The 27,556-nt window shown below is 46.0% G+C and overlaps 1 protein-coding gene across 1 annotated transcript in view; it reads right to left on the reverse strand.

Moving 5' to 3' along the window:
- The window catches only part of LOC119978355 (rasGAP-activating-like protein 1), a 398,828-nt gene that overhangs the window by 71,278 nt on the left and 299,994 nt on the right, over positions 1 to 27,556 (reverse strand). The window contains exons 14-17 of the mRNA XM_038819933.1: positions 26,461 to 26,573; positions 16,556 to 16,748; positions 13,693 to 13,830; positions 4,841 to 4,982 (exon numbers count right to left, since the gene is read on the reverse strand). Coding sequence (XP_038675861.1) covers positions 4,841 to 4,982; positions 13,693 to 13,830; positions 16,556 to 16,748; positions 26,461 to 26,573 — 586 coding nt within the window. The remainder of the gene's footprint in view (positions 1 to 4,840; positions 4,983 to 13,692; positions 13,831 to 16,555; positions 16,749 to 26,460; positions 26,574 to 27,556) is intronic.

A 27,556-nucleotide genomic window follows, 5' to 3' on the forward strand; every position in this document is an offset into this window, starting at 1 on the left:
GTTGAATTATCACAAAACTGAAACTAAATATTGGGAGTTGAAATCATGAAACTCATCTGGAGCTGCAGCATAAATTTGAATAATATCTGAAATTGAATCCTGTGTAAAAAAGGTAGCCATGGAGAATAAACACAGCAATGTGCTTCTCATTCAACTCAAATCAAATTTCAGTGCTAAAAGCTTCCTAACTCTCATCTCTCACTCTTTATAAATCTCTGCTTTGACTGTCAGCTCCCGATCTTTTTAAATCTCCTCTCTGACTCTCAGCTCCCGCTCTTTATAAATCTCTGCTCTGACTCTCAGCTCCCGCTCTTTATAAATCTCCGGTTTGACTGTCAGCTCCCGCTCTTTATAAATCTCCGCTTTGACTGTCAGCTCCCGCTCTTTTTAAATCTCCGCTCTGACTCTCAGCTCCCACTCATTATAAATCTCCGGTTTGACTGTCAGCTCCCGCTCTTTATAAATCTCCGCTTTGACTGTCAGCTCCCGCTCTTTTTAAATCTCCGCTCTGACTCTCAGCTCTCACTCATTTTAAATCTCCGCTCTGACTCTCAGCTCCCACTCATTTTAAATCTCCGCTCTGACTCTCAGCTCCCACTCCTTGTAAATCTCCGCTTTGACTGTCAGGTCCCGATCTTTTAAAATCTCCTCTCTGACTCTCAGCTCCCGCTCTGACTCTCAGCTCCCGCTCTGACTCTCAGCTCCCGCTCTGACTCTCAGCTCCCGCTCTTTATAAATCTCTGCTCTGACTCTCAGCTCCCACTCCTTGTAAATCTCTGCTCTGACTTTCAACTCCATCTTTTTAAATCTCTGCTCTGAGTCTCAGTTCCGGCTCTTTTTAAATCTCCACTCTGACTCTCAGTTCCCACTCTTTTCAAATCTCTGCTCCGAGGGGGGGGGGGGGGGGGGGGGGGGGGGGGGGGCGGCACAGCTGGAACAAATAACAGGGGGCCAAGAAAAAAGCCACAAAGACAGGGCCCTACAGCAGGGACAAAGGGCCCCAGGTCAAAATGGAGCCTGACCAAGGTTGAACTGCCCAGTATGTGGGTGTGCAGATGTGTGTGCGCATGCGTTCCCATGTGTGTGGGCCTGTGTGTATGCATATGCATGTGTGCATACATATATATGCATGTTCATGCATGTGTGTGTCCATGCTTGTATGCACATGGGTGTGCATATGTGTGTGTGCACATGCATGTGTACGCTGTGTATGCATGTGCATGTATGTGCACGTATGTGTATGTATGCGTGAACATGCATGTCTGTGCATAAGTGTGCGCGTGCAAGCCTGTGCACATGTGTGCGTGTTATATCCATGTGTGTATGCGTACGAGTGTGTGTTCTTTTGCATGCACCATGCACACACACTCACTTCCTATACTCATATTCCCTGGCAATTTATGATAGCAGTATTTTGAGCTGTACGAGATGGAGGTTGGAGGTAGAAAGATTTAGGTATTGGAAACGGTCATTTGTCTCAACCAGCGCACAATTCTTCTTGATTGATTTCAATCTGACCTGTCTGATTTTTCGCTTTATCCATCTGTCATTATTTTCTTCAGAAACATATCTCCCGAACCCATTACACCGTCTGGTTCATTGGCTCTTCTCTGGACTGGTTCTGAAATACCTTTGTGTGCGTAGGGAACCAACTGAATTTCCATATTTTCAAATGAGAGTTTCTATTTTTCAAAACACCTGTCTGTGTAACTAATTTAACTCTGAATTTTATCAACTCCTTTCTTAACTGAAAATTTCTGGCAAGTTACACTGAAGGCTCCGATGATAAGCCCATCTCCCTCGACCTTTCCTCCTAGCTTCAGGGCGAGGTTCAGCAGACGACAGTTAAAGTCCGCTGAATGGCACATGTGAATAGCCAGGTGTTTCTCGGCACCTGCTGTACTGAGAAAGACCCCGCCATTCAACGGCACTGTGCCTGTTTTTTTAACCGTGGCGAGGAACAGACCGCTGAGGCTCCACTTATATCAATAGGAAAACTACACGCGGATCGGGACGCAATTTTTAAAGGCAGCCCTGATCTTTTGACCTTCCGCAGCACCCACACCGCAGCCTCCCGACCCCCCCCCCCCCCCCCCCCCCCCTCCTCATCCGACTTGCCACTTCCGGGGTGCTCAAGCACCCTCTCACTCCTGTTATGGGCAAGGCACCCCTCTGGGCCCGACACATAGCATGGGCAACCTGGCACCTGGGCACCTTGGCACTGCCAGCCTGGCACACTGACAATGTCCTGCCATCCTGCCACCCTGCCAGTGCCCAACAACCCAGGGACCTCAACTCCCCAGCGAGCCCCCCCCCCCCCCCCCCCCCCCCGGGTGGGAAAAATCAAGATCAGCATATTTAAATCAATCATTAGGCTCATTTAAATATGAATGCGCCGGATTCTCCCAGTGCCCGGGGTCTAAAAGCCTCACCTAGGTGACCTTACCAGGGTGCCATTTAATGCTGGTCCACCCCAGCATGGGGGGTCTCCCAGGCCTTTGGACACCCCTGGGTGGGCAGGGACAGGGCAGGGTGGCACCCTGGCAGTTGGGGGGGTGAAGGGTGGGGGTCCTGAAAGGGAAGTGGGGTGGTCTGAAAAGAGGGGCCCCTCATTGACACCATAATGATGTATCCTTCGGGGGGGGGTGGGGAGGGAGGGGTAATGCCTATATATTTGTGGGCTGACACTGTCGGTAGGTGAAGGGGTGGGATACACTCAACCTCACTCAGAGATCGGGGCACCCTTTCAAAATGCTGCCCTACCTCGGGGAGCCGGTCTTGCCACGAGTTCAGCTTCAGCAGCTGGTGACACGTCAGGAGGCACCGCCACACTGAAAGGAGAGCCGGCATTGCCAGCCTCCGCAGATACAATCAGCTGAGTGGACTTAGGAGTCCTCAGCTCCCCTTGGTAAGATACAAGAGTTTCTCGAGTACTACCTGTTGACTCCAAAATTGAAGTCGTCATCCTCAGCATTTTCATCTTTGTCTGCCTGGGTGTGCACTGTGCAGTTCCTGGCTAGAGGCACAACATCCACACGTGATCCGCACAAAGTCAAAATATGGCCTTTGTTGCTCAGATTTCTCATTGTGCCACCCAGTCTCTAACCTTCTCTTTACTTTTGATAGTTTGGGGTCTCCCTGGATCCAGTTACGAATGTGTCTGGCCAACACTGATTGTCTAGGAAATTCAAAGTCAATGCAATATCCTAGGTTGCCGGTGGTGACGGGTGCTCCTCGGCAAGGGGAGTTGGTTCAATGCATCTGCGTTGGCAATCTGCGTGCCGGGCCGGTGCTGGAAAGCATAATTGTAGGCTGCCAGAAGCAAGGCCCAATGGTGCAGCCTAACCGAGGCTGTTGCTGGTATGGGCTTGTAGTGACTTACGGTGGGTGACGTCCATACACATATTGATGGAATTTCTTCACACCATACATAAGTGCTAAGCACTCCTTCTACATTTTACCATGGTTCTGTCCCACTTCTGAAAGGGTCCTCGAGGCAAATCTTAAGGTTGAGGGTGCGAGACCGACGCAAACATGGGGAGAATGTGTAAACTCCACACCTGGGACCGTGAGACAGCAGTGCTATCCACTGCGCCACCGTGCTGCCCCCCCCCCCCCCCCCCCCCCAAAAATCCTCTTTAATACTTCCTCCAGGCTAGACATGTGGGGCTGGATTCTCTGGCCCGCAGCACCACATTCCGTAATGCCTGCTGGGCATTGGGGTTTCCCATTGTGGGACAGCCGCATGCTGTCGGGAAACACCCGGTATGCAGGCAAAACGGAGCATTGGCACGCTTTTCGGAAACACAAGAACTTCCGAACATACTGGGTCTCTTGGGGATGGTCCTCCCACAATGATAGCAGGCCACCTCTGACTTCACTCTGGTCCTGTTCTGAGTACCATGCCTGGTTCTCCGCTCTGCCTGTTGATCCTGTTGCTGACCTCACGGCCATACCGCCCTATACTTGACTGACCTCCCCGTGAGCCATGCTTTGCAGCTCAGTGGAACCTTTCCCAACGCACTCCGTCGCTTGAGCTATCTCAATCGCTTTTTCCAATGATATGGTGGTTTCAACCAGGAGCTTCTTCTGAATATTCAGGTCATGGATCCCACAAACCAGCCGGTTGCGCAACATGTCAAAGGGCTGGTTTAGCTCAGTGGGCTAGACAGCTGGTTTGTGATGCAGAACAAGGCCAGCAGCACAGGTTCAATTCCCGTACCAGCTTACCCGAACAGGCGCTGGAATGTGGCGACTGGAGGCTTTTCACAGTAACTTCATACTTGTGACAATAAAAGGCTATTGTTATGTCACTAAGGGCAGTCCCAAACTGTGTTCACCCATTTTATGAAAGAATGAAAAAAATGTCTATCTGTGTTAACTTTGCTGAATGTAATCTCAACATGCATGACCGGAAGATCCAGTATTTCCCGGTAGGTTCTGACTCCAGAAGTGCATTACTGGTTAAATTATGTTAAAAAAAAACAATTTAACATCCAAAACAAACTAACATCGAGATGACAAAACAAAGAGACTTTGTTCACCCAACTTCACCATCATTCATCATGTTTGTTTCCTTCTGTGCAAAGGAGATCTTTTAATTCAGGAATTCATTGAGAAAGAATGTGTTTATGATTTTGTTGCAACTAAAGGAGATGACCTTCATGATAAACAAATGCCTGTCTGAGTTAGCTCCACAATAGTCAGGAGACTTTCGTCTCCTGGCAAACCCACACATGCACAGCTGTCCCAAGGACAAATCCATGGTATTCCCTGCTTTGGAAGATTGCAGTCAGATCACTGCAGCTATTAACTGAATTTCAGTAACATTAAATATTACCTTCATTATCGATGTCGATGAGCTTATCAAGGAAATCCTTCACGCAGCTTACACTCTGTAAAATGAATGGGTGGAGGGGTGTCATCCACTGCTCTTTCCCATGTCCCAACTGAAGGCCCAGGTTACCAATACTCTGAACAGCCTGAAAGAGAAAACACAGGTCAACCCATTAGTGAAGCAGTGCCAATCGCCTTTTCATGTGTTTGACAGAAGTGATATTAATACAGAACCATTTGCAGACCACATCCCCGGGCTGTGGCGTCTTGAACGTGGGGACACCGATATAGGATTAGATGTAAGATATTCAGGGCAGGAGGCAGGAGAGAAACCTTTCCTTTTGCACAGAATATTATGAGGCAGGAGGATGAACCACCAGAGTAAGTGATTGAAACAGAGATCATGCGAACGTTCCAGAACAGGTTAGATAGGGGATTGAAGGGAAAGGGAAATAAAAGAATATCGGAGTTGAGTGGGCACATGTGATTAGGACTATACTGCTTGTGTGGAGCTTAAGCGCCAACACACTGAGCTATCTCCATGCAGAAAGAAACTCAGTTTGGTACTGAACCATTTCTTTGAAGATTGATGGCAAGGATTGAATTATATTAGTGCACTCATTTGTGTAGATGATCAGTGTAACACTAGAGACTACTGCATGCGTGATGAGAGCTGTCACCAACTATGTTGACAGCTGTTAGCATCTGAGCACAACGCTTTTGTAGTTTGAATGGACAATACGAATGTTGAAATGCTGCAATCGGCAGCTTTTTTGACCTGAAGCCAAAATATATCGTCAGAACAAATTAAATTTCAGATTGGTGCTAAAACAGAAAACTCCAGCTGCCTTTGCAACCAGCCCAAAATTCCACACCACTGGTTTTCTCAAGGAGCCTGATGTCTGCAAGTCTCTTTGTAAGTTTATCAGTGGAGCGAAACTCCTGTCGAGTGGTTCAGCAAAACGTCACAAAAGTTCTTCTGGAGAATAAATGAAGTAAATTGCAAATGCTGGAAATTGGAATTAAGAATGGAAAGTGAGAGGTGTGTAAGCATTCAAACAGGAGTCGGGCTTCAATAAACCGAAAGCTAAGTTCGCTTTCAGGTGCGTTTGGCAGGGTTATTCTCAGCGGCTGCAGCGCTTTGCCATTTTCTTTGACATCGGGTAGTTTCACCCCCGCCGAAGCTACACTTGGAGAGATTTCCAGCTGGCGAGCTGATCCACGCTCTTTCAGACCCCCACCCGCTTACTTCCACCCCCTACCCCACTCAACCCCAGCCTAATATCCCATATCCCCCTTCCAATTATCAAAGGCCCCCTGAGGCCCAACCCCTGGCAGTGCCAATCTGGCAGCCCCGCCGCATCTTGGCAGCATCCCTGAAAACCCCCATCAGATTGCTAACAGACCCTCCCTTATCAGGGAGCCCCATATCAGAGAGCCCCATCAGAGACCCATATTAGAGAACCCCATGCAAGAGACCCCCATGCCAGAGAGCCCCCAAGAGAGATCCCCCGAAGAGAGATCCCCCAAAAGAGATCCCCCAACAGTCACCGCTGTCTGGAATCTAAAAAACAGTCATGTAGAAATAGTGTAAAACCACTGTTTATTCACCTACCGGTGCCTTACACATGCTGCCTCAGACAGGCGCGTTGAAAGCATCAGCTGTTACAGATTCCTAGGCTTCATAGAAAGCCAAAACCCTACACAGAGCTTTAAATCCCCTCAGATACTTTGGTCTGTGAGACGTCTATTCACTTTCAAAGAGAAATAGCTTTTGGTAGGCTGTAATTGACAGGATAACAGCTTCCAGGCAGCCAAATGTCTGGATTGTTTATTTTTATTTCCCTTCACACGCGAATGAATCTCAAGTACCCGTCTGTGAAGCTAACAACAATCTTTATAAACATCCAGGAGATAAGTGCTTTCACTTTCTCTTTTTCTCAGTAGAAAGTACATAATTTATTTTAATCTGGTCAAAAGCTGCCAATCATAGCTAGATGTTTATAGACATTAGGGGCTGGGGGCTTGGGTGTGCATGATTTGTGTTGTAATGTAGCTGGCAAGGAACCAGAGCACTGGAACGGGATCTGCGCCCGACGTTCGAGTTTCTGCTGCATTTGGAACCCCGCTGCTGACAGTGGATGGTGGAGAATCCATCCCAGTGTGAGTCTTCCAGCTCCTACTCTCTGCTTTCTGCTCCAGAATACCTTTACTCACGCTGCCACTGCCCCAACTTCCAGCTGCCATTCTCCGCAATTCTCCTGCAATCATACTAGAGGCACCATTTCTCCATTCACCGTCATCCAAGGCCTCAAGTACTCTTTCCATGTAAGGCGCCAATCTTATATGCTGCAATTGCCATTGTCAGACCAGGCCAACAGCTCAAAGGGCAAGAGTTCAAATTCCAACATATGAGATCAAATTCAATAAGTGTGTTAATTTGTAACGCCCACCAGAAAATGAACATGTAGGGGTGACCAGATTTTTGTAAAGTCAAACTGATTTGTGGATGTCCTTCAGGAAGTGAGAGCCCTGCTTCAGTCAGTCTTTACACAATTTCAATTCCACACAATGTAGTTGAGTCACAATGCCCTGTGACATGCCCTAGCAAATCAATTAATTCTAACACATCTGCATTCTCTTGATGAGGGAGGGGCCACATTTGTTGCTTTGTCAGCATCTCCACTGCTGAGAATGAAAACAAAACATTGTAGGAACCAAATTCAGATCAGGTAGCCGTTTCTGTCAAACATATCATCCATTCATGTTTTTTAAATGCATTCATGAGATGTGGGCTTTGCTTGCAAGGCCACAAAGTATTCCATCCCTAATTGCCTTGAGAGGGTAATGGTGTGCTTACCTTTTTGAACTGCTGCAGTCCATGTGATGTTGATACACACACAGTGCTGTTAGAATGAGTTCCAGGATTTGACTCAGTGACACTGATGGAATAGCGATATATTTCCAAGTCAGGATGGTGTGTGACTTGGGACGGGATCTTTAAGCTGATGGTGTCCCTATGTAATAGCTGCTCTTCCCTTCCCAGGTGGTAGGGATCATGGGTTTGGAAGGTGCTGTAGAAGAAGCCTTGCTGAGTTGTTGCAGTGCATCATGTAGATGGCACACACTGCTGTCACTGTGCATTGATAGTGGAGAAAGTAAAAATTGGAGGTGGTGGATAGGGTGTCAGTCAATTGGGTTGCTTTGGCCTGAATGGTGTTGAGTTTTTTTTGAGTGTTGTTGGAGCTGCACTCATCCAGGCAAATGGAGAGTATTCCATATCACACTCCTGACTTGTGTCTTGTGTGATGGTGGACAGGCTTTGGGGAGTCAGGAGGTGAGTTACTCTCGGCAGAATCTCCAGCTTCTGATCTTCTCTTGGAGCCACAGTATTTGTTTGGCTAATCCCATTCAGTTTCTGGTCAATGGTACCATCCAGAATGTTGATAATGGAGAATTCAAGGAGCGATAGTTAAATTCTCTCTTATGGGAGATGGTCATTGCCTGTGGAGCAATTTGTCAGCCCATCACTTTTCTAATGACTGAGAGTAAACTGATGGGGTCAATAATTGACTGGGTTGGATTTGTCCGAATTTGTCTGGGCAGAACAGACCTGGACAATTTTCCACGTTGCTGGATAGATGATAGTTTTGTAGCTGTATTGAAAAAGCCTAGTCAGGGATGTAGCTAACACTGAAGCACAAGTCTTCAGTACTATTGCTGGAATGTTGCCAGTTCCCAAACCCTTTGCAGTGTCCAAATCTTTCAGCAATTTCTTGATATCATGTGGAGTGAATCGAATTGGCTTAAAGCTGGTGTCTTTGACCTGAGGACCTAAGCTGAGGACCTCTGGAGGAGACCGGGATGGATCATCCACTCGGCACTTCTGACTGTAGATTATTGCGAGTATTGCTTATCTTTTGCACTGATGTGCTGGGCTCCCCCACCATTGCAAATGGAAAAATTTGTAGAGCCTCCTCTAGTTAGTTGTTTATTCATCAACCACCATTCATGACTGGATGTGGCAGGACTTCAGAGCTTAGATCTGATCCAACTGGTTGTTGGATAGTTTCCCTCTGTCTATCACATGCTGCTTCCATAGCTTGGTATCCAAGTATTCCCGTGTTGCAACTTCACCAGGTTTACATCTGATTTTGGTATTATGATCCCGGACCAGACCCCAACATTTGCTGGGATACCAAGGGCAGCACGGTGGTACAGTGGTTACTGCTGCTGCCTCACACTGCCGAGGACCTGAGTTCGATCCCGGCCCCGGGTCACTATCCGTGTGGAATTTGCACATTCTCCCACATCTGCATGGGTCTCACCCCACAACCCAAAGGTGTGTAGGGTAGCTAGATTGGCCACGCTAAATTGTCCCTTAGTTGGAAAATAAAATTGATCACTCTAAATTTACAAAAAAAAACATTTGCTTGGATACCTGACAGGAACCCGAATCACTTTTTTAAAAATTTGTAGAACTGTGGAGAAAGGATACTTTGCTCCAGAAGAGATTCCACACACAAATAGGGATACAGAGTATAAAAACAAACTATTATTAACACGGTGTTAAACCAACTTAACATCACAGAAATATAATTACCTGGTAAACAATGCTGAACAATAAAATGAAACACTTGAACTGCTAACTGATACCTTCTCTATTCCAATCAAGCAAAACCCATCACAGGTCAAAAACTACTGTTAAATGCAGTTAGCAAACACAGGATACTTGTCGTTCTCTGGATAAAAAGCTCTTTGAAAGACTGCTTGGAGGAAGAGAGCGATACTTTCAATAAATAGCCTGTAGATCCCTGTCGGTTGAATCTGACAGCCTTCTGCAAAAGCTGTTGTTCAGCTCACAGCTTCCAGAAAACTAAACGAAAACACTGCCTGCTATAGACCCGGGGCGGAATTCTCCCCCCCTCCCCCCCCCCCACGCCGGGTGGGAGAATCGCCGGGGCACTGCGCGTGTCCCGCCACACCGCCCCGGCACCCGCACGCGATTCTCCCACCCCCAAAACCAGTGCGGCAAGAATCACGGCTGGCCACACGTAGAATCGCCGCTCGCCGTTTGCAAAAGGCGAGCGGCAATTCTCCGGCATGGACGGGTCGAGCAGCCGCCCCAACACGACAGGTTACCGCCGGCGCCATCTACACATGGTCGTTGCCGGCGGGAACTCCGCGGGAATGCTGGGGGGGGCCTGTGGGGGGGGGGGGTTCCGACACCGGGGGGGCCTCCAATGGGGTCTGGACCGCGATCAGTGCCCACCGATCGGCGGGCCAGCCTCTCTAAGGGAGGACCTCCTTTCCTCCGCCGCCCCGCAAGATCCATCTGCCATCTTCTTGCGGGGTGGACTCGGGGTGGACGGCAACCGCGCATGCGCGGGTGACGCCATTTACGCGGCGCCGTTTTTATGTGGCGCCAAGGGCCAGCGCACGTAAATGACGCGACGCCGCTCCTAGCCCCCCGGGGGCAGGAGAATAGGGGTCTGGGAGCGGGCTCCGACGCCGGAGTGAAACACTCCGGTTTTCAGCTCTGGCGTCGGCACTTATCCCGTTGGGAGAATTGCCCCCCCCCCCCCCCCCCCCGGTTCCTCCTGCTGCTTACATTATCTGTATTCCATTCAGATCCCATGACCTACTCACTTAAGTTTAAATACAATGTCTCTATTACCTAAGAAATCATAACATTAAGTCTCTCCTTGTAAACATAAGCATGATTTGAAAGAATGATTTTTACAAATTTAATTGCGCCTTTTGCAACCACAAAGGTGGTCTGTCTTTTAAACCAAGGTTTTTAGAAATATTACAGCAGCAGATATATACACACCATAATCCAGGCTTTTAATACCGTTGCTGCATCAGATACATATAATACAACGTATGTACCAATTTTGTACATTCATCACATTGGTTCCCTTGCCACCTTCCGCACGCCCAGTCCTTTGGGACACGCCAGCTCAATCAGTTTTGGACATTGAAGTCCCCCACCCAGATTACATTCTGCTCCCCAGCCTCAGTGGCCCTTCCATTTGGTGTTCAACATTGAGCAGTACTGATTCCTCAGCTGGGAGGGAAACACGGGTCAGGTTATAAACAGCAAGACGCTTCTTTGCCCATGTTCGACCTGATGTCAAGAGAATTCATGGGGTCCAGAGACAATGTTGAGGACTCCCAGGGCAACCTCCTCTTGTCTCTCTGCAACTGTGTCTCAACCTCTGGTGAGTCTATACTGTTTGTGGGATAGCACATTCTATCAATAGTTCAGGACATATGCAGGAGTGCTGATATTCTATATCAGGGATAATCAACAATGGCCTCATGTTCACCAATACATAGATACATAGAAGATAGGAGCAGGAGGCCTTTTGGCCTTCGAGCCTGCTCCGCCATTTACCATGATCATGGCTGATCATCCAACTCAATAGCCTAATCCCCATAACCTTTGCTTTCTCCCCATAACGTTTGAACCCATTCGCCCCAAGTGCTACATCTAGCCACCTCTTGAATATATTCATTGCTGTGAATTCCAGATTTATTAATTGAATTCCAATTCCAGCAGCTGCCATAGTGGGACCTGAACATATACCCGCAGAGCATTAGCCTGGGCCTCTGGATTAATAATCCAGTGACAATACCACTCTGCCACCACCTTCCCTGTGAGGAACCGCATTTCCTGTTTTGGATTGTCTTGTTGATGAGGGCAATGCATTTGACTTAGTCTATTTGGGCTTCAGCAAGGCTTTTGATAAGTTCCCACACGGGAGACTGATAGTGTAGGTAAGAGCCAATGGGATACAAGGACATTTGGCCAATTGGATCCAGAATTGGCTGAGTGACAGGACGCAGGGGGTGATGGTCGAGAAGTGTTTTTCTGACTGGAAGCCTTTGTCCTGTGGGGTCCCGCAGGGAACCGTGTTGAGGCCCTTGTTGCTTGTGGTTTATGTAAATGATTTGGATATGAATGTAGGAGGCTTGATCAGTAAGTTTGCGGATGATACAAAAATTGGTGATGTGGTAAAGGTTGAGGAAGATAGCCTTAGATTACAGGAACATATAGACGGGTTGGTCAGATGGCTGATCAGTGACAAATGGAATTCAAACTACTAAGTGTGGGGTGATGCACTTGGACAGGACAAACAAGGAAAGGAGTACATGGTGAACGACAGGACTCTGGGAAGTGCCGAGTATCAGAGGGACCTTGATGTGCATGTAAACCGGTCCTATAAGGTAACAGAGCATGTGGATACAGTGGTTAAGAAGGCACATGGTATACTTGCCTTTATTTTATTTATTTATTTTTTTAAAAATCGATTTCAACATTTCATGAGTAACAGCTTAAGAGACATTCCGCAGTGGACCAGGCCCATTTCCCTATTATTTTATTTATTTTTTAAATTTAGAGTACCCAATTCATTTTTTCCAACTAAGGGGCAATTTAGCATGGCCAATCCACCTGCACATCTTTGGGTTGTGGGGGCGAAACCCACACAGACACGGGGAGAATCTGCAAACTCCACACGGACAGTGACCCGGGGCTGGGATTGAACCTGGGACCTCGGCGCCGTGAGGCAGCAGTGCTACTCACTGCGCCACCGTGCTGCCCTTACGTGCCTTTATTAGCCAAGGCATTGAGTTCAAGAGCAGGGAGGTTAAACTGAAACTATATAAAATATTCGTTAGGCCACAGCTAGAGTATTGTGTGCAGTTCTGGGATCCACATTATAGGAGGAATGTGGTAGCACTGGAAAGGGTGCAGAGGAGATTTACCAGGATGTTGCCTGGGCTGGAGAGTTTGAGCTATGAAGAGAGATGGGACAGACGTTTCCTTAAAGCAGAGGATACTAAGGAGGACATGATTGACATGTATGAAATTATGAGGGGATAGATAGAGCAGAAAGGAAGAAGCTTTTCCCTTTGGTGGAAGGATCAATGACCAGGGGGCATATATTTAAGGTAAGGGACAGGAGGTTTAGAGGGGATGTGAGGAAAATCATTTTCACCCAGAGGGTGGTTAGAGTCTGGAACTCCGTGCCTGAAAGGGTTATGGAGGCAGAGGCCCTCATAAACAATTAAGAAGTATTTAGATGTGCACTTGTAATGCCAAAGCAACAAGGCTATGGGCCAAGGGCTGGAAAATGTGATTAGAATATTTAGGTGGTTGTTATTGACCGGCGCAGACGTGATGGGCCAAAGGGCCTTTCTGTGCTGTAAACCTCTATGACTCGATGAATGTTGTAATTCATATACATGCTGACTGTAGAAAAAGAAGATAATACAGACTGTCATCACTCCCCACTAAATCAAACCCCTGCTTCTCTGAGAACCCTGAGCAGCACGGTAGCATAGTGGGTAGCACGGTAGCATAGTGGGTGGCACGGTAGCACATCGGGCAGCACAGTGGTTAGCGCAGTTGATTCACAGCTCTAGAGTCTCAGGTTCAATTCCCGGCTTGGGTCACTGTCTGTGCGGAGTCTGTATGTTCTCCTCGTGTCTACGTGGGTTTCCTCCGGGTGCTCTGGTTTCCTCCCTCATTCCAAAGATGTGCAGGTTAGGTGGATTAGCTATGCTAAATTGCCCTTAGTGTCCAAAAAACGGTGGGTAGGGTTACAGGGATAGGGTGGAGGTGTGGGCTTAAGTGGGGTACTCTTTCCAAGGGCTGGAGCAGACCCGATGGGCCGAATGGCCTTCTTCTGCACTGTAAATTCTATGATAAACAAAGCTATGAGAATGGTAACATTGCGGAGAACTGGATCACTCGTCACTGCTCTCTCACTGTTGGCAATAACTCACAGTCAGGCTGTGCCCTTACATTTATCTGTTGCTCAACACTGAATAAGATATAAAAATCACCTTTGCCAAAAGCAGCAGGGTCCTTCCTGTTCTTGTATCGGCATGATGATCTCTCAGGCTGAAGAGTTTGGGCGTTAAAATAGCTGGAGCAAAAAACCTCAGAAACAGGAAGCCACTAATAGCCAAGTACTTGACATCCTAGAAACAAAAGCAAAATGTAGACTAAACCAATGATTACCATAACCACGGATTTTGTTCCTGAATTTACTGAACATGTTAAGCCCACCCTGTTTATGTGAATTAACTAATCTGAGACTCGGATTTGCTCTGAACCCACTTGGATTACATGTATCAGATTTTGAGTACTTTAGTGTCAATCGTCAATTGATTTTTCATTTGACTTTTAGGTTTTGATCCTTCATCCAACAAGTTACATAATAGCATCTTGCATTTTCCATCATTTAAGACACAGAAGTGTTGAGAGACACATATAGCATTGAATCAATGAGTACAAAATGAGGCCATTCAACCTATGCTACCCGTGCTGCCTCCTTGAAAGAATTATATCTGTACTTTTTCTCTGTTTCAAGTAGACATCTAATTATGTATCATCGTAAATTAAAGAAATGTGAAGACAACCCTGGGATATGTTGTCACTCCTCACATTGTGTGAGTTCACATTGAGTCATTAATGGACTCTGGCACCAGTTCTGCATTTCAATAGGAATACAAAAATAAATTACAGTGTCTTCGCTACTAAACAATACTGTCAATTTCCAAAGGTTCTATCATTCAGTCCACCTATTATTCAGCATCGGGAACAGAATGATTCTAAAATGAATTTCCTCGATAGTTTATAATGGTGAAAGTGGATGTATTTCTCATCGGGATATCTGAACACTCTCCAACCAGTGTGTGCATGTCGTGATTAGAGAAAATGTTGTACTGATGATTCATTGAGAAGTGTCAAAACCAAAATAATTATTTTAATTTATCTTTTTTCTCAACATGCACATTTTCAAAATTCTTTTATCTTTACATTTTTTAAATCAATGCTTGCTTCCACTTAGCTCTCATTTATCCACCTCGTTCCTGGCTGCTCGATCAGATTGAAAGAAGGGCCGAGTGTGTTACTTTACCCTAAACTGAGCTTTGGATACCCTGTCCTATAACCACCAAGCTCACTTATGCCACATTGCACGGCCCCACACTCATTCCACCCCAAAACATCACTGAAATTCTTATTCAAACCTCTAGTCATCTCTTGCATCCTCTTCGCCAGCCTCACGAGCTCCACATCACACAAGCACCATCTTGTCTAAAGCTGTGCAGGACACACCTTATCCCACTCTAAGCCACACTACCCTATCCTTGTAGCCTCCTCTGCGAAGTGTATTAAGGCATTTGCCACATTAAAGGCTCTACCCAAATTCAAGTCAAAGCTGCTTCGACTAGCAGATGGGGCTGTTTAGCACAGGGCTAAATCGCTGGCTTTGAAAGCAGACCAAGCAGGCCAGCAGCACGGTTCGATTCCCGTAACAGCCTCCCCTGAACAGGCGCCGGAATGTGGCGACTAGGGGCTTTTCACAGTAACTTCATTTGAAGCCTACTTGTGACAATAAGCGATTTTCATTTCATTTTCATGACTCCATTCTTTATCAAGCAACAAACATTATCTAAACTCTCAAGAGTAGCAAGTGAGTTGAATGCTCTCATGCAGTGAGTCAAGCAAAGTCTTATACCTAGGAAGTAATTCGAGTTTGCTTATACTGGGGTGGGGGAGTTCAGTAGAGTAATAACATTTAATCGAGTCATCTCGTTTCTGTTAAGGGTCTACTGATCTGCTATTGTCTGCTGTTTGCTGTGTCTAAACTATCTTGAGGTAAGTCACAGGGAAACACAGTGGATATATTTTAACTTATTGTTGGACCATTAAACTTGTGTGGAGGGAAAGGTTTTTGTTACTTGCTTGCCAGTTCGACACAACAGAATGATGCAATTCTCAGGCCCTATAGCCCACACTGTTGAGCTTGCTGATTTGTCACTTCAAATAAAGTTGTTGATCACTTCTGTGAAAATAAGGGTTGTGGGCTATCAACAGAGGGTGGCGACCCAAAAGTGGGGAGTTAGGCAAATGGGGAGAGGTGTTATGGGAATTGTGGAAGCTGGGACTGGATAGAGGGTGGCAGCCACAAGGGTGGGGAGGGAAGTAAAGATAATGGCAAGCCAAGTTGGTCCTCTTCTTCACTTGTTGGTGCATTTTCCTGGACCGGAAATGAACACTAGTTGAGACCCTGGGATCCGTTTACCTGAAAGCCTTCTCAAATGGTGAATGGTGCTCAGAAGGGGGGTGGTGGGGGAATCAAAAGGATGAGTGGAATTTGTTCAAGAAGTCAGCTCAAACAAATAGGGGGAACGTTTCTGTTAGCATCACAAGAATTGCCTACTGTACAGATTAGTAATAATTGGGCAGCATGGTAGCACAGTGGGTAGCACAGATGCTTCACAGCTCCAGGTCCCAGGTTCGATTCCCGGCTTGGGTCACTGTCTGTGCGGAGTCTGCACATTCTCCCTGTGTCTGCGTGGGTTTCCTCCGGGAGCTCCGGTTTCCTCCCACCAGTTCCGAAAGACGTGCTGTTAGGTAATTTGGACATTCTGAATTCTCCCTCAGTGTAACTGAATAGGTGCCGGAATGTGGTGCATTGGGGCTTTTCACAGTAACTTAATTGCAGTGTTAATGTAAGCCAACTTGTGACAATAAAGATTAATAATTAAAGATTACAATTATTATAATTGTCGGCTCATGATACAGTCAAATATCTTTGAGCTTTGATGCAGTTTTAATTTATCAATGTTGGGGAATCACCACGCGGTGGCTCAACGGATTAAAATCCCTCTTAATTACACCTTAACTGCGAGGTACCTCATTGTCTGCTTCTGAAAACTGCTCCTCCACTCGCTTATGTAACTGTTTGAAAGCCACTCGCATAACAGAAGGACACTGCTCCACCGAACCGACAATGGCATCCATCACATCGGTCAGGTAAGACTTTAAAAGCTCTTGGCTGCATTCTCGTACGCCAGCTTCTGAAAGGCTTCCTTTGAAAGATATCCTCCTTTTGGATCAGTGAAAGAAATATTAGTCAGCACTGACGTTTTTCTTCTCCGTCCCGCATTGTAACTCATAGTTTTCATTAATTTCATTGGAAGTTCATGTTCCAAAAGTTACGGCTGCAAAGAGATTTGCTCTCACAACTTTTGTTTAATATTTAAGTAGTGCCAAAGTGGGAAAAACATGCTCTTTAAAAATTAACAGCCTTCATTTTTTACAGTTTTGAAATGTGAGCCAATTAATATTGTGGATTGCTGTCCCAGCTGACTGCCAGGTAAGTGAGAGAGCTACACTTCCCCATGGAAACCTAGCAGTAAAAGAAAGATCAAATACTCAGGTCCTGGGCTCAGGTCGATTTCAATGGGAACACAACCAGGAAAAGGGGAAGCAGGAGGGAGAGTCAGTCCACGCCATTGACATCCAAACCCATAAAGGCAGGACCTTAGCATTGGCTGTCCACCCATAAACCCTAATAAGTCCAAGAAATGGAGAAGGGGGGAACTGTCTTATTAAAAAGTGCGCTTCCAGTTAACAAAATAGCAAGAGAAATAACATCCTGATAATTCATTAACAAACCCCATACTTTCACAATGGAATCCAGCTGAAGATATCAAAATAAATGGCCAGCCTCTGTTTACAGATGATACCAAGTTCTTTAGCTGAGCAAAGATATTGAGAAGCTGGAAATTAATTCAGAATCTGGGCAGGAAAGAATCACAAATACTTCTTAGCACTGGGAAACGTAAGTAATCATGGATCAGCTCTAAAATAGAGAACATGATTGTAAGGTCGGATGGCCTGATTTATTACAAGAACACCTGTAGCTAAAGTTATAAACAATTTATTAACTTTATTTGTAGGTAAACGATATACAAAACAACAGATGAAAAACAGTAAAATCATGCCAAGCAACCTCTCTCTTCTACGTCCTCCAGCCAGTCTGAGGTCAATTGACTTCAACATTCACTTTTATACTAGTGAGACTCCTCCTGGTCAGTCGGTGAATTACAACACAACCATGATATCGCTACAATGATGTTGTACACCATGAAATGAAGATGCGCTATGAAATTGATGGAGATGAAATAAGTCGCTAAACAAAGGAAATGTCAATTATTTGTGCCAACCAGATACAGTGGGCACTTGTCTACCCAGTTTTACCTAATATTACAGCCAAAGAGGACCAAATATAGAAAGCTAAATTTTTTTGGGTGGGCCAAGAAGTGAATGAATAATCCTGTTGGATCCACAAGAATCAAGAAGGCTCATGCTACCCTTGGCTTTCCTGCCACCTCCATCCATCTTGGTGCTGGTCAGAGCAGCCCCCAATATTGTACAGGCGCAGAGCCAACAAGCTGTAGCGGAGAGCCCATTTTTCACCATGTTTATGAGACCCTGGTCCTCCTGTTGGCACCATCAGGCAACCAGAAAGCATGATCCACTGATTGGGTACGCAGCAATTCAAATCTAACCCCTTGACGTGTCCAAAATTTAAACAGAAAATTCTGGAAAAACCCAGCAGGTCTGTGGGGAGAGAAAGAAAGTTAATGCTTTGAGTCCAATATGATCCTTCTTAAGAACTGGAGAGAGGCAGAAACGTGATGGGTTTTATGCTGTTGTACAAGGGAGAGGGGAGGTGGAGCAGAATAGAAGGTCCGGGTTAGATTAGAGGGCGGGAGAAATTAAATGGCACAGATGACACAGAACACAAAACAAAGAGTGGTAAGGATAGTACTAAAGGCTCAAACTGTGGTCCAGAGTAGGTGGCAATAGCAGAATAAAGGTCAGCACTGTCTTAAAGCAAATTAGCAGAATGTGTTCATTGCAGAGAAAGGGTCAGCACTGTCTGAAGAAAAAACACGAAAACAAGATACAGACTGTCACTTTTGGGATGAAAAATCTAAATGGAGGACAGATGTCACGGACTGAAGTTGTTAAACTCCATGTTGAGTCCAGAAGGATGTAAAGTGCCTAAGTGGAAGATGAGGTGTCTCTTCCCTTTTGCGTTGGGTGTCACTGGAACATTACAGCAGGCTGAGGACAGAAATATGAGCATGAGCGCATGCTTAACCTGTCTGTTCTCCTCAGAGTTGCTGATTGACCTGCTGGGCATTGCACACATTTGGTTTTCTTCTGTTTCAGGTTTTGTGCATTGACAGTTCTTTGCTCTTGATTTTTACTCTGTAAAAATGTGAGGAATTTGCTGCTCTCTCTGAATTTTACAAAGTGATGTTTCCTCCGGATGCACCACCCTGCACTGACAGGTGAGGTCAAGGCATAGCCTTGGGAACAAAGTCAGGAAACTTTATTGGGCCACTTTAAACACAAAATATTAAACAAATATATTAAACAAATATTCACCATTCAAATATACATTTCAAATCCAAACAGATTAGAATTTTTACGGTGTTTAATCTGCATCACTGTGGAGGGGAGAAACTTGGATTTACCTCAACATCAGTATCAGAACGTAACTTAGCAACCGCAAAGAGTCAGTCAGCATCATTAAATGTCTGCCTATTAAGCAGTTTATTAGCTGCGCCAAAAATATTCTGTTCTTCGAACAATTAACTCCTGAACATTTGTGCCTTCGAGGGAAGACCTTTGTTTTGGATCAAATGCATCTTCGTCCATTGTTATGGAGACCAGTGTAATTTGTAACTCATGAAAACATTTGAAAATAATGTGCGTCATGAGTTATTTATGCTGATTATTAAGTTCATGTGGAAGTAATAGGCTTAACTACAGGATATTTGTGAAGCTGCACAGTTAAATGTCAATTACCCAGCCTCACAAGACAAACACATTTTTTGTAGCATTGAAAGCTCACAAAGATTTCCATCGCTACATTGAAGTGCTAATCTTTTAACATCGGTAGCCTAGAAACTGCTGTTCTCCATCCTAAAATGCTTGGTGCCATTTATATGTCATCTGCTTGTCCACAGTTTTAACATCAGCTAATGGACGAAAAATTGGTATGTATTGTACCTATGCTTGGATGCTAAACTGTGTTCACCAATGATAAATTTAATAGTGGAATGAGCCACGTTGAATCTGCAAGTGTGCATTGCTAAGTTAGTCCTGCCTACTTTTGAAATAGGCATTAGGCTACGTACATATGCAAATGAGGGGTCAAGCAGCTATTTAGGCTCCTTTGTCAAATTTAGTTGGCGACGAGCAGAGGAGGAGCCAAGCCTGCTCACTGACAGGGCGGACTGGATCGCAGGAACTTGTGTATAAATGTTGAATGGCTAGCAGACAACCCAATCCCACGATGGTCAACGTTTTAAAGAGAAGGGAAGGAGAAAATGAATTCACTGTGACCGCAGTATTAGAAATGAAAATCAGGAGAGATGGCTAGATGATTCGACAGCTGTTTTTACACTAGAGTATGAAGCCACAATGGCACCAACATGCTTTCTGTTGAATGACAGATTAAGGGTTAAAAGTTGGCATTGAAAGACCTGAAATGGGTATAGGAATCGGCTTCACCTCCTAAATTTATCAATCTGATGTCACGCCTTTTTCTTTTACTTCTATATACTTTATTTTGCATTGTTACACAAAGGTTATTCTTATCAATGAAGGTAGACAATACATTCTAAACCATAAAATCTTCACCGGTGTACATCCATTGTGCAAGTTAATATATAATTAGATCTTACCACAAGATGCAGTCAAAGTGCAAAAAGCTATTGTTGAGGAATTTTCCGGGCCGTGGCACTCCTGTGCAGCCTAACCCAGTAATGAAAATCTGTATCATCCCATTCCGTGCCCATTGACCTTCATGTCCACTTGTCAAAGCTCTCTCTCCTCTTACTGGTGCCCTTCAGTTCTCCGTCAATCATGGCTGATATTTTTCTCATCCCCGCTCTCTTGCCTTCTCCCCATAACCCCTGATCCCCTTATTAATCAAGAACTTATCTTAAAGACACTCAGTAATTTGGCCTCCACAGCCTTCTGCGGCAAAGAGTTCCACAGATTCACCACCATCTGGCTGAAGAAATTCCTCCTCATTTCTGTTTTAAAGAATTGTCCCTTTAGTCTGAGATTGTGACCTCTGGTTCTCGTTTTTCCGACAAGTGGAAACATCCTCTCCACGTCCACTCTATCCAGGCCTCGCAGTATCCTGTAAGTTTCAATAAAATCCCCCTCTTCCCAGGGCAACCTGTATCTCATATGTGTCTTTCGTCTCTTTGACTGCTCCCATTGTTATGCCAATATCCCTCCTGCCATTTAACCTCCCCTTGATTTGCACAAGCGCATTTTATTTCCCTTCTTGTTTGTGAATTTTGTTACCCAATGGTTTTAAGATTTATGGGACAAAGTCAGATATATGGAGTTAGACTACAGATCAGTCATAATCCCATTGAACAGCAGAAAAGGCTCAAGGGACTCAACTCCTGTGCCTATGATTCTCTACCTGTGTATATATCCAGCAGAGGGCAGCAGAGCAGAGCTACTGATCAGCTGTTCTGGGGAAATTTGCATACGTGCAGTGCGGTCAGCCTAAGTTGAAGGTGAATCTGCGAAGGAGACCCGAGGAGTTTGAGTGAAGGCAATCATCCAGCAGAGGGCAGCAGAGCAGAGCTACTGATCAGCTGTTCTGGGGAAATTTGCATACGTGCAGTGCGGTCAGCCTAAGTTGAAGGTGAATCTGCGAAGGAGACCCGAGGAGTTTGAGTGAAGGCAATCATCCAGCAGAGGGCAGCAGAGCAGAGCTACTGATCAGCTGTTCTGGTGAAATTTGCATACGTGCAGTGCGGTCAGCCTAAGTTGAAGGTGAATCTGCGAAGGAGACCCGAGGAGTTTGAGTGAAGGCAATCATCCAGCAGAGGGCAGCAGAGCAGAGCTACTGATCAGCTGTTCTGGGGAAATTTGCATACGTGCAGTGCGGTCAGCCTAAGTTGAAGGTGAATCTGCGAAGGAGACCCGAGGAGTTTGAGTGAAGGCAATCATCCAGCAGAGGGCAGCAGAGCAGAGCTACTGATCAGCTGTTCTGGTGAAATTTGCATACGTGCAGTGCGGTCAGCCTAAGTTGAAGGTGGTTTGTGGAGAGGCTGTTGGCAAGTGACAGTTAAACCCGAAACACTTTGTGAGTGTTTCCCACCCTACCTCCTCCTCTAACCAACCCCCCCACCCCACGGTGGTTGGGAAGCGGGAGCAGGGGCCTGTCGTGAAGGTGAGTGAGTGCCTTTAAATTTGCTTACCTTTCAGCGGGAGCAGGGTTTGAGGTAATATCAGGTAAGCTCTTCCTTTCTTTTTTTTTCTTGTTTTTTTTTAAATCTAGAGGTGATGTCAGGGAAGGCAGTACAATGCTCCTCCTGCAGAATGTTTGAGGTGAGGGACGCCATCAGTGTCCCTGCTGATTTCATCTGTGGGAAGTGCACCGAACTCCAGCTCCTCAAAAACCGTGTTAGGGACCTGGAGCTTGAGCTGGATGAACTTCGGATCATTCGGGAGGCAGAGGGGGTCATAGATAGGAGCTTCAGGGAAGTAGTTACACCAAAGACTGGAGATAGATGGGTAACTGTAAGAGGGACTGGGAAGAAGCAGTCAGTGCAGGGACCCCCTGCGGTCGTTCCCCTGAGTAACAAGTATACCGTTTTGGATACTTGTGGGGGGGACGACTTACCAGGGGTAAGCCATGGGGTACGGGCCTCTGGCACGGAGTCTGTCCCTGTTGCTCAGAAGGGAAGGGGGGAAAGGAGTAGAACATTAGTAATTGGGGACTCAATAGTCAGGGGCACAGATAGGAGATTTTGTGGGAGCGAGAGAGACTCACGTTTGGTATGTTGCCTCCCAGGTGCAAGGGTACGTGATGTCTCGGATCGTGTTTTCCGGGTCCTTAAGGGGGAGGGGGAGCAGCCCCAAGTCGTAGTCCACATTGGCACTAACGACATAGGTAGGAAAGGGGACAAGGATGTCAGGCAGGCCTTTAGGGAGTTAGGATGGAAGCTCAGAGCGAGAACAAACAGAGTTGTTATCTCTGGGTTGTTGCCCGTGCCACGTGATAGTGAGATGAGGAATAGGGAGAGAGAGCAATTAAACACGTGGCTACAGGGATGGTGCAGGCGGGAGGGATTCAGATTTCTGGATAACTGGGGCTCTTTCTGGGGAAGGTGGGACCTCTATAGACAGGATGGTCTACATCTGAACCTGAGGGGCACCAATATCCTGGGGGGGAGATTTGTTAGTGCTCTTTGGGGGGGTTTAAACTAATTCAGCAGGGGCATGGGAACCTGGATTGTAGTTTTGGGGTACGGGAGATTGAGAGTATAGAGGTCAGGAGCACAGATTTGACTTCGCAGGAGGGTGCCAGTGTTCAGGTAGGTGGTTTGAAGTGTGTCTACTTCAATGCCAGGAGTATACGAAATAAGGTAGGGGAACTGGCAGCATGGGTTGGTACCTGGGACTTCGATGTTGTGGCCATTTCAGAGGTATGGATAGAGCAGGGACAGGAATGGTTGTTGCAGGTTCCGGGGTTTAGGTGTTTTAGTAAGCTCAGAGAAGGGGGCAAAAGAGGGGGAGGTGTGGCGCTGCTAGTCAAGGACAGTATTACGGTAGCGGAAAGGATGCTAGATGGGGACTCTTCTTCTGAGGTAGTATGGGCTGAGGTTAGAAACAGGAAAGGAGAGGTCACCCTGTTGGGAGTTTTCTATAGGCCACCTAATAGTTCTAGGGATGTAGAGGAAAGGATGGCGAAGATGATTCTGGAAAAGAGCGAAAGTAACAGGGTAGTTGTTATGGGAGACTTTAACTTTCCAAATATTGACTGGAAAAGATATAGTTCGAGTACATTAGATGGGTCATTCTTTGAACAATGTGTGCAGGAGGGGTTTCCTGACACAATATGTTGACAGGCCAACAAGAGGCGAGGCCACATTGGATTTGGTTTTGGGTAATGAACCAGGCCAGGTGTTAGATCTGGAGGTAGGTGAGCACTTTGGAAACAGTGACCACAATTCGGTGACCTTTACGTTAGTGATGGAAAGGGATAAGTATACCCCGCAGGGCAAGAGTTATAGCTGGGGGAAGGGCAATTATGATGCCATTAGACATGACTTAGGATGTGTTGGTTGGAGAAGTAGGCTGCAAGGGTTGGGCACACTGGATATGTGGAGCTTGTTCAAGGAACAGCTATTGCATGTTCTTGATAAGTATGTACCAGTCAGGCAGGGAGGAAGGGGTCGAGCGAGGGAACCGTGGTTTACCAAAGAAGTGGAATCTCTTGTTAAGAGGAAGAAGGAGGCCTATGTGAAGATGAGGCGTGAAGTTTCAGTTGGGGCGCTTGATAGTTACAAGGAAGCGAGGAAGGATCTAAAGAGAGAGCTGAGACGAGCAAGGAGGGGACATGAGAAGTCTTTGGCAGGTAGGATCAAGGAAAACCCAAAATCTTTCTATAGGTATGTCAGGAATAAAAGAATGACTAGGGTAAGAGTAGGGCCAGTCAAGGACAGTGGTGGGAAGTTGTGTGTGGAGGCTGAGGAGATAAGCGAGATACTAAATGAATACTTTTCGTCAGTATTCACTCAAGAAAAAGATAATATTGTGGAGGAGAATGCTGAGACCCAGGCTATTAGAATAGATGGCATTGAGGTGCGTAGGGAAGAAGTGTTGGCAATTCTGGACAAGGTGAAAATAGATAAGTCCCCTGGGCCGGATGGGATTTATCCTAGGATTCTCTGGGAAGCCAGGGAAGAGATTGCTGAGCCTTTTGCTTTGATTTTTGGGTCATCATTGGCTACAGGAATAGTGCCAGAGGACTGGAGGATAGCAAATGTGGTCCCTTTGTTCAAGAAGGGGAGTAGAGATAACCCCGGTAACTATAGGCCGGTGAGCCTAACGTCTGTGGTGGGTAAAGTCTTGGAGAGGATTATAAAAGATACGATTTATAATCATCTAGATAGGAATAATATGATTAGGGACAGTCAGCATGGTTTTGTGAAGGGTAGGTCATGCCTCACAAACCTTATCGAGTTCTTTGAGAAGGTGACTGAACAGGTAGACGAGGGTAGAGCAGTTGATGTGGTGTATATGGATTTCAGTAAAGTGTTTGATAAGGTTCCCTACGGTCGGCTATTGCAGAAAATACGGAGGCTGGGGATTGAGGGTGATTTAGAGATGTGGATCAGAAATTGGCTAGTTGAAAGAAGACAGAGAGTGGTAGTTGATGGGAAATGTTCAAAATGGAGTTCAGTTACGAGTGGCGTACCACAAGGATCTGTTCTGGGGCCGTTGCTGTTTGTCATTTTTATAAATGACCTAGAGGAGGGCGCAGAAGGATGGGTGAGTAAATTTGCAGACGACACTAAAGTTGGTGGAGTTGTAGACAGTGCGGAAGGATGTTGCAGGTTACAGAGGGGCATAGATAAGCTGCTGAGCTGGGCTGAGAGGTGGCAAATGGAGTTTAATGTGGAGAAGTGTGAGGTGATTCACTTTGGAAAGAATAACAGAAATGCGGAATATTTGGCTAATGGTAAAATTCTTGGTAGTGTGGATGAGCAGAGGGATCTCGGTGCCCATATACATAGATCCCTGAAAGTTGCCACCCAGGTTGATAGGGTTGTGAAGAAGGCCCATGGTGTGTTGGCCTTTACTGGTAGAGGGATTGAGTTCCGGAGCCATGAGGTCATGTTGCAGTTGTACAAAACTCTAGTACGGCTGCATTTGGAGTATTGCGTACAGTTCTGGTCGCCTCATTATAGGAAGGACGTGGAAGCTTTGGAACGGGTGCAGAGGAGATTTACCAGGATGTTGCCTGGTATGGAGGGAAAATCTTATGAGGAAAGGCTGATGGACTTGAGGTTGTTTTCGTTAGAGAGAAGAAGGTTAAGAGGTGACTTAATAGAGGCATACAAAATGATCAGAGGGTTAGATAGGCTGGACAGCGAGAGCCTTCTCCCGCGGATGGAGGTGGCTAGCACGAGGGGACATAGCCTTAAATTGAGGGGTAATAGATATAGGACAGAGGTCAGAGGTGGGTTTTTTACGCAAAGAGTGGTGAGGCCGTGGAATGCCCTACCTGCAACAGTAGTGAACACGCCAACTTTGAGGGCATTAAAAAATTTATTGGATAAGCATATGGATGATAAGGGCATAGTGTAGGTTAGATGGCCTTTAGATTTTTTCCATGTCGGTGCAACATCGAGGGCCGAAGGGCCTGTACTGCGCTGTATCGTTCTATGTTCTATGTTCTATATATGTGTGTTTCTGTGCCATCTGTTGTCTGGGCCCTATCCTCTGGAAATCCATCCCTTAGCCTCTCCCCCTCTCTATCTCTTTCCACTTTTAAGATGCTCCTAAACACACACCTCTTTGATCTATCATTATATGTGAAAAATTAACAAAAATGTTTTTATTAATATTGCTCGTTGAGCACCGTGGGATGTTTTACAACATTAAATCCATCATGCAAAGGTAAGCGCTGTTGTTGTGTTTGTGTGTCTCAGCCTTAACTTGGGTCCATGCCTTTTGAACTACTGTTCATCTTCCAATACTGGCAAAAGAAAGTCTGTACCCAAAGCAATGTTGCCTGGCTTGCTGAGTATTTCCAGTGTTACTGTTTGACTGCTAGCAGATGCAGTGTTTTCTTTTGGCCAATCGGGCTTCTTCAAGCTCTTTAAGAAGCTGATGATTGAAAAAAATCAATGGAAGAGAAACCGAACAAAGATAAGCTGTAAAGTTGCAGGTAGACAGGTATAACTGAGACATACCTCGTTTTGTTTAGGTCGATTTTACAAGGATCCAGTTCAATGTATTTCTTTTCATCAAAAATGCGGTTAATGACTTGCCTCAGCACCTCGTGCAAATATGGCATTCCAACCAGCTGTAAGAAATTAGAACTGTTGTTCAAATCAGTGTACCCACTATGTGAACCCATGCCCCTCTGTCCACCTCCCATAGTTCCTCATGCCACCCATGCCAACCACTATCACTCTACCCATCCCTATGGCCTTTTGGAGCCCATACCATCTTAATACCAACACATATCAACTGACGCCTCCCCCCCCCTCCACCCACCACCCTTTTCCCTTGCTAAGGCATCCAGTATCCACCATTGGCAAAGCACAGGACTCACTCTGAGATTAAAGAAAATAAAGTTCTATGTGTCGTCTGATGACTTGACTATTTAGAAAAGAAACCCTCATTCTTAAAACCCATTCCCTACCTTTACATTGCTTCAAGTACTTAACCTTTAAAAAAAACAACTAATCGTACAAGTACATAATCCTCTACAAAAGCAATTTTTTGTATTAATAATTCCATATCAAAGATTCTAACCACTTGGAGCTGTCAAGCAAACTGTGAACTTACCGATGATCCACTGTGATGATAGGTTGTAGAATCAGTGATGCAACACAAATCTTATGACAGCCCTTACGCTTGTGGCATCCTGATGTGGAAATGTATCTCTGTTCCTTTACTGTCATAGAACATAGAACAGTACAGCACAGAACAGGCCCTTCGGCCCTCGATGTTGTGCCGAGCCATGATCACCCTACTCAAACCCACGTATCCACCCTATACCCGTAACCCAACAACCCCCCCCTTAACCTTACTTTTTAGGACACTACGGGCAATTTAGCATGGCCAATCCACCTAACCCGCACATCTTTGGACTGTGGGAGGAAACCGGAGCACCCGGAGGAAACCCACGCACACAGGGGGAGGATGTGCAGACTCCACACAGACAGTGACCCAGCCGGGAATCGAACCTGGGACCCTGGAGCTGTGAGCATTGATGCTAACCACCATGCTACCCTGCTGCCCCTGCTACCCTGCTGCCCCTTCTGGGCCAAAATTCTGAAA

This window comes from Scyliorhinus canicula, chromosome 1 (genome assembly GCF_902713615.1).
Source record: "Scyliorhinus canicula chromosome 1, sScyCan1.1, whole genome shotgun sequence".
Taxonomy (NCBI): domain Eukaryota; kingdom Metazoa; phylum Chordata; class Chondrichthyes; order Carcharhiniformes; family Scyliorhinidae; genus Scyliorhinus; species Scyliorhinus canicula.